Source organism: Salvia splendens, chromosome 11 (genome assembly GCF_004379255.2).
Source record: "Salvia splendens isolate huo1 chromosome 11, SspV2, whole genome shotgun sequence".
Taxonomy (NCBI): Eukaryota; Viridiplantae; Streptophyta; class Magnoliopsida; order Lamiales; family Lamiaceae; genus Salvia; species Salvia splendens.
Window position 1 is genome coordinate 23865487 of NC_056042.1, and position 8174 is coordinate 23873660.

At 45.1% G+C, this 8174-nt stretch overlaps 1 protein-coding gene across 1 annotated transcript; it reads left to right on the forward strand.

The window, feature by feature from the left end:
* The first annotated feature begins 5869 nt into the window (after positions 1–5869).
* Positions 5870–7417, forward strand: LOC121754634. The gene has a single exon (XM_042149959.1). The coding sequence runs from the start codon at positions 5870–5872 to the stop codon at positions 7415–7417; it is 1548 nt and encodes a 515-aa protein (XP_042005893.1).
* Positions 7418–8174: the final 757 nt, after the last annotated feature.

Consider the following 8174-nt stretch of genomic DNA (forward strand, 5'->3'; position numbering starts at 1 on the left):
TCAAAGGGCAACTTGGACAATTCTTTCTCCACTCATCTTGACGATAAATTTTTATATTTAAATTCAATTTGGATGATAATTGATCTCCATTCTAAAATTCATATAAATAATACTCCAAATGACAATCCAAATTAATATAACTATCTAATTCCAAAATAAATAACTAAATATAATTCACAAATCACCTATAGTAAGTTCTTAAAATGCAGTTTAGATTGAAAAAATAAAATAAAGTATCAAGTCCCAATTCACTATCCCTAAATAATTAGTCATCTAATAATTTGAAAATTAACACATACTCTCTCCGTCCAGCAATTGGAGTCCCATTTCTCCATGGCACAGGTTTTAAGAAAGTTGTTGGAGTGTGTAATAAATGGTGTGTGATAGTGGAATTTGGGACCCACCTCAAGTGTGTTAAATTTTTGTCTTCCTTGCACAATTCAATTCAATTCAATTTCTGCCAAAAATCGAAATTTGCTGCCAATCAAATATGCTTCCAACAATTCAAGGCAATTCAATTGCATTTTTGTTTCAATTGCATTAATAACAATGACATTTCAATTCACTACTCGAGTTTCAATTTGCTGCCACAAACACAATTTAAAACTGAATTTAAAATTTACACTCAACATAATCAAAATCCCTTTAAATTTCAACTCATCAAATTGAACCCAGAACTTTCGAAAATGACTCATCAATTTTATCTGTAAATTGAACCCATAACTTCTTCGATTTCAACTCCAAAACCAACAAACCAAACAAAAAAATCCAAAAGTGGAACCAAAAAATTCGAATCTGTAAATCCCGGCGAGAGTTGAGAGAGAGAAGCGGAGGTCCTCGTAGGCGGCAGACACGTCGCCGCTGATGTCGTCGGTGGCGGCGGTGAAACGGATCGACAGCGGCGTGTCCTCGATCTGGACGTCGGCATCGGAGTGGAAAGGGAGCTCTAACACATTGGGGTGGGTGTAATTGAGAGAGTGGCGAGAAAAATTGGGGTTGGGGTGAGTGTAATTGAGAGAGGGGCGACGGCGATTGGGAGAGGAGGGCGGCGATTGGGAAGGAGGAGGGCGGTGACCGAGAGTGAGGGTGAGAGAATGAGGGTGAGAGAGTGAAATTAAATTTAGGTGGGGGGTGTTTTTTTATGGCAATTGTGTAAATTAGTGAGAAGGGGGAGAGTAATTAAATTGTCCAAATATGGTAAGTAGAACCGGGACTCTTATTCCCGGACGTCCCAAAACGGAAAAATGGGACTCCTATTGCTGGACGGAGGGAGTATTTTTTAAGGCAAATTTTAATTATATTTAAATTCAATTTGGATGGTAATTGAATAAAATAGTAGTAAAAAAATTGTTGGACTCTTGGTCTTGACGCAAGATGAGTGGCGAAAGAATTGTCCAAATTGCCCTTTGAAGGCCTTAAGGGTATTTTCGTCCGGAAAAAGTTCAAAATAACTTAAATGATATTAACTTGTAGTTGACGGACCTAAAATAGTAAAAAAAATTGTTGGACTCTTGGTCTTTGACGCAAGATGAGTGGCGAAAGAATTGTCCAAATTGCCCTTTGAAGGCCTTAAGGGTATTTTAGTCCGGAAAAAGTTCAAAATATCTTAAATGATATTAACTTGTAGTTAACGGACCTAAAATGATACTTTTAAAATTTACAGACCTAAAATGATATTTTGGTAAAGTTCATCAACCTTAAAAATGTTTCCTCGAAAATAAAAAACCCCCCAAATCCCAAATCCCTATCTATCGTCTCCTCCCTCTCTAAAAAAATAAAAATCAAAGCACCCCAAATCCCTCTCTTCTTCTTCCTCCAGCAACGGTTCCTCTTTCCGTCATCTTTGATTTGGCGACTGGCCGTCCCCGATGTCCAGCGTCGTTGGTCTCCATCACGCTTCCTCCGCTGCCAGTTCTCCTCCTCATCTCTGCCTCATTTCTCTCTCCACATCCGCGCGCAGCGCTGGCGTCTTCGCCTCTGCCAAATTCACGGCGGCTTCAGCGCCATCGCCGGCATCTCATCACTACCCTCTGTTCGCCCAAATCCAAAATTAAATCCCTAAACATCACCCCTCTTCTCTCGGCTTTGTTCCTATTTCGTGGCGCTGCCAGAGGTGAGCTCCGTCGCGCTACCACTCTCTTGCTTGCATGCCTCACGGCATCGGTCCATCGCTGGTGTCCAGTCATCACCCTCGGTTCGCCTCCTCCCATACTCTCGGTCCTCTACAACTCGCCACCGAATAGCCCTCAAGATGGGGCTGCTGCCACCGTCGCCCTCTCCGTCTATCTCTTCCGGTGCGGAGGATGCATGTGTAGAAATTTGGTCGGCGGGTGGATGCGGATGAGGAGAAGGCGAATGATTGGAGAGGACAGTGTAAGTGAAGAGGAGGAGCGAGAAGACAGATCTAATTGGGGAAATGGACGCCATGGATGAGATCTGATTATTAGATTGGAGCTTCAAAGTGAGTGGGATCGTAATTGACTATATGAGAGAGTGAGTGATTGAGATAGAGCAATTCAGCGTCCTAATCATCCGTCACGTCAGCTAAAATTTACACGTCACCACATGGATGGCCGAAATACCCGACTCTGGAAATCAGCAATTGAAGGTAAAGCTCATGGCTTTTGAAGCAATTTACCCTTGGTTTTATAATAAAATGAAAGTGGAATTAGTTAGTGGAATGTAGGATCCACTTACCAAATATAATAAAAGTAAAATAAGACATTTATTGGTGGACGGACAAAAAAGAAAAAAATGGGACATTTAATGGCAGACACGAGTAATACAATTCCATGATGGGAAATTGATAACGCCTATTTCATGCATCGGTTTAGGGGCGAAATGTATGCTACTTGATCAGTTTATCGCACAAAACAAGTGTTAATTTTGCAGGAATGCCGCTTGACCAAGGGCAACAAGGCCAAGCTAATCAAGCTGGTGCAGATGGTGAAAAAGGCAAAAAATCGAGTGGAATGATCAGGAGGTGATCAAGCAGTTAGGCGGGGACCACGACATTCTAGAAGAGAAGCACGTGTAGCTGATGCGTTGGATATGATCATCAATCAGTTATCAAGAACGAAGGAGAATCCTCATTCGATTGCTGAGGGACCACCGCATTTTAGAAGAAGGGGCACGTGTCAATTAATGAGATGCGCGATCCTAGCGTGAGAGAATATTCTCTGCCTAAATCGTTATCTAGCTGGAATTCGTTGCGGGAGCTTATAAATAGAGGATGTGCCACCGGAGTTAGGGAGCTTCAGCTTCTTCTTTTGGATCTTCCTTTTTATCTTCTTCCTTTCGCTTCTAATTTAGCTTTTCTTTTTAGTTTAGTTCCCAGTTCCAAGTTTTTCCCAGCTCCAAAGATAGCTTAGTTAGATAATAGCAATGGCTAGTTAGAAGAGAGCGACCGAAAGGGAGCGCGACAGAGAATTCAATATCCGTTCGGCGTTGTCTCAAGTTTCCGACCGAGAGCTTCTCGGCTTTACTCACTTTCTTACTTTCTGAAGTTGTTAGCTTAGTTAAATTCCGTGTTTTTCCGTAGTTAAAGAATCGATCTTTTGTATTCCGCATGTTCACAATACTGTTTTGAGCATTGAGTATAAAAATCGGAGTTATTTTGTTTTCATCATCTTATCTACTGTTCCAGTATAACTTTAACTTTAATATCTTTGATCCTGTGTTTAGTTATGTTGAATGAAAAAGTAAATTGTAGTTCCAAAGCATGTTTAGGTAGTTAAGTCATTTTCCAGCATGATAAGTTACTTGATCCAGTAGTTAGTTTACATTCTGCCTAGCGTAATCCAATAGTTTTTAAACTCCCAACTTAAAGCGTGGCAGCAGCCGACCCCTGTTCACTATTCACACACTCAACGCACCGGTTTCTCTGTGGGATCGACTCCGTACTTGCCGCTTTACTGTTAAAGTAGTGCATGTTTGGGAGTTATAAATATATTTCGGTGGAGCGAGAGAGAACGCCTTGATCAAGTGGAAACGACATTTGCTAACTAATCCACTCGGTTCAGTTATCTTCCATATAGCTTGATCCAATCCGCGTTTCTTAAATCGCGTCCGACGAAAATGGCATCGTTCCCAAGGTAAAATGGTGTTATTTTATGGATGTGTTTAGTGCATAGGTGTAAATATTTTTATTTCCTTCTTTTCTAATTTGTTTTTCCTTCCTTTTATGAGAAGGTACCACCGCAGAGGACACTAGAATCATCCTCTCATCTACAGAGATACAAACGCTCATTGGAGAGCCCAGGAAGCCGTTGTCGTAACCACCCGTTACAGAGCCGCGTTAGAAGCAGCAGCCGCTGAGCAATTGACCAGCGAGGAAGAAGGAGAACAGAACACACCATCAAAGTCACCACCACTTGAGCAAGAAAAAACAGAGATGACCCTCGTCGACAACGATTCAGGAATTGGCTCCCTGCACGCTCATGACGAGAAGGAGCCCACCCATGCTATCGCTATCACTCCAGGGATGCGAACAATCGTGATCAAATCAGGGGTGCTAGCCGTTTTGTCCAATTTCTATGGTCTCTCGAAAGAGTGTCCTTACGTTTTTCTTGAGGAATTTTGTAGATACTGTGATATTCAACCCGTGTCGGCTAGATCCACTTCGGAGGATTATAGGCTCAAGGCTATTCCCTTCGTCTTGAAGGGCGACGCAGGAGTCTGGCTGTCGAGGTTGCCAGAAGGATCGATCAGGACATTGGCCGAGTTCCGCATGATATTCTTAGACCGCTTCTTCCCAGAGTCGAAGACGAGTGCCCTGAAACGGGAGATTACAGAGGCCAGACAAGAGTATGATGAGCCCCTGGGCCAATACTGGGATAGATTTCAGGGGTTGCTTCAAGCGTGCCCCAACCACAAGATGGGAGATCGTGAGGTCTATTCAACCTTCTATGGCGGACTTACGGTGGACAGCAAGAACGATCTCAACCTAGCAGCCCAAGGGAATTTCTCAAAAACCCCATTCAGTCAAGCAAAGAGTATTCTGGAGAGGCTAATCGAGGCAAAGAGGTCATATGAGACCTCCCGTGGCCAGTACAGAAGAGGTGCCGTGCACGCAGCGGAAGCAAGAAATGACGAGAAGCTGGAGGCTCGATTCGAGCAGATGGAGAAGAAGCTGCTGGAGGCAGTAGAAAAGTCCAGAGCGCCTCCACCGCCTGCATCCAAGGAGAAGCCTTATGTGCCACCACCACCGGAAGAGCACCACTACTATTATTGCGAATTCCCTCCTGAAGCAGAACCGCAACCTCAGGTGAATGCCGTCGGCCATTGGAACCCAAGCGGCAACTGGATCCAGGGGAAGCAGAGGGATGCTCCGTGGAGAGATAATCCCAATTTCAAGTGGAGTGACCAGAACCCAAGCCAACCGACTCAATCGTCCACGCAGCAGATACAACCCTCCGAGAGATCAAACAACAGAGGGAACAAAATGCAGGGTGGTCAGGCAAACTGGTCAGGAGGACCACAAGGGAATTGGTCCAGTGGAGGACAACCTAATTGGTTAAGCAGACAGCAGGAAGAAAATTGGGGCTACAGACATCAGGGCCCCCAGTCAAGTAACCAGGGGAGACAACCGAACAACTAGGTGGTGAGTTATGTCCCGCCACATTAAAGAGGCAACCAACAACACAACCTGCCACAATACCAGCCAGACCGCTATGGGCCATCCGACTACGCTCAGCCAAACTACGGTGGGGGGCCGTCGAATCAAAGATATAACCGGCACCCCAACGAAGGTCAAGGAGAAATGATGGTTCCTCACCATCTTAATGATGCGATGCGAGAAATTCAGGAGGCTTATAAGGAGCAGAGGGCGGCGCTGGACATGCTTACGAAACAACTGTCTTAAGTTGCAATGTCGCTGGGAGAGCTGAGAGGCAACGAAGGAAAAATTCCTGCCACAGTGCAGCAGACTGGGTGTGAGAACATTAGCGAAGTCTCCCTGAGGTCAGGGAAGGTGTACCAGAGCCCCAGCCCACCTGCAGTGTCCCTAGCATCTATACCTGGACCAAGCCACCAAGAAGAAGGAGAGTCCAGTGGAGCGGATCAAACGAAGGGGAAAAAGAAAGGCAAAGCGAAGGTGGGCCGTGAGACCACAAGAGAAAGTCAAGGTGAAGAAACCGAGAAGGTCAAACCATATCCATACCGCGGAATGGTGACCAGGAAGAGAGACGCCACAATTGACGTGGCCAGTATGTTCAAAGATGTGGAAGTCAAGGTGCCACTCTTGACGGCACTGAAAATGCCCCCAATCAGCAAGTTTATAAAGGACTACCTGGCGGGGAAGGTCAATGAGGAGGGGAGAATGATTACAGAGGAGAACGTCTCTGCCGTGATCCAGAGGAGCGACCTCCCATCAAAAAAGATCGACCCAGGAATGTTCACGCTCCCAATTTCGATTGGGGATATTCAAGTGGAGCACGCCATGTGTGATTTAGGAGTGTCTATCAATGTTCTGCCATACTCCATTTATAAGAAGCTGGGAGAGGCCAAGCTAGTCGATACTGATATAATGATACAGTTGGCCGACAGATCTTGTATTCACCCGGAGGGAATTCTGGAAGATGTAATCGTGAAGGTGAATGATTTTCTATACCCAGCAGACTTTTTCGTCATCAAGATGACAGAGCCAGCAGCAAAGGAGTCGAGTGGAGTTCTACTGGGAAGGCTGTTCCTATCCACGGCCAGCACTATAATTGACGTCCGTAATGGGACAATCAGCTTGGATTTCAATGGAGAGGAGTTCACGTTCAATATTGATGACGCTATGAAGAGACCAGCAGACATCGAGAACGTGTACTCAGTAGATGTGGCTGAGTTGCTAGTACAGGAATATCTGGAGGAGGAATTCCTACAGAGGCAGTTCACTGACTCCGCTGCAGATGAAGAGGTCGAGAAAGAAGTCGCTGAATGGTACGAAGCCATGAACGTCGGTGAAATGGATGATCAAGCCATCGCGAAAGTGATGATGGATTTTTGCGATCGCCCGCGACCAGCTGGGTCAAGCGGGAAGGCTCAAGTGTCTAGCCTCGAAAAGTTGCCTGATCAAGGCAAGTCACTGAGAAGAGAAACAGAAGAAAATCCATTGCCTACTGAAGTGCCGAAACCCGCAAAGGAGTTAAAGCCTCTTCCAGCACATTTAAAGTATGCCTATCTGGGAGAAGACGAAACAAAGCCAGTCATCATCAACAGTCAGTTGACCCAGGGGCAGGAAGACAGATTGCTGGAAGTACTAAAGCGCAACCAGAAAGCCATAGGATGGAAGTTGACAGATCTGGTGGGCATCAACCTTGACTTGTGCATGCACCACATCAGATTGGAGGAAGGAGTTAAAACGCATCGTGACCAGCAACGCAAACTTAACCTCCACATGAGAGAAGAAGTGCTCAAGGAGATAGTCTAGCTGGTCTCCATAGGAATCATATACTCCATCCCTGATAGTAACTGGGTCAGCCCAGTGCATATAGTGCCGAAGAAAGGAGGAATCCAGGTCGTAAAAAATGAGAAAAATGAGTTGATCCCAACACGGCCAGTCACTGGGTGGAGGATGTGCATCGACTATAGGAAGCTGAATGCGGCCACGAAGAAGGATCACTTTCCCCTGCCATTCATTGACCAGATGCTTGAGAAATTGGCGGGGAAGCAATATTTTAGTTTCCTTGATGGGTACAACGGCTATTTCCATATTGCAGTGAATCCAGAGGACCAAGAGAAGACCACTTTCACCTGCCCTTTCTTTACCTATGCCTACAGAAGGATGTCGTTTGGCCTCTGCAATGCCCCGGGCACTTTCCAAAGATGCATGATGAACATCTTCTCTGATTTGTTGGAAGACTGCATAGAGATCTTCATGGACGATTTCACCATCTATGGGGACACATTTGATCAGGGGCTATATAGCCTAAACAGAGTACTGGAAAGGTGCCGGCAGAAGGACTTGGTTTTAAATTTCGAGAAGTGTCATTTCATTGTTACCGAATGAATAGTCCTAGGCCACATGGTGTCAAGCAGAGGGATAGAAGTGGATCAAGCAAAGATGGCAGTTATAGAGAAACTCCCATACCCGACGAATCAAAAGGAGATCAGAGCCTTCTTGGGTCATGCGGGCTTTTATAGAAGATTTATCAAAGATTTTGCGAAGATAGCCTAGCCCTTGACAA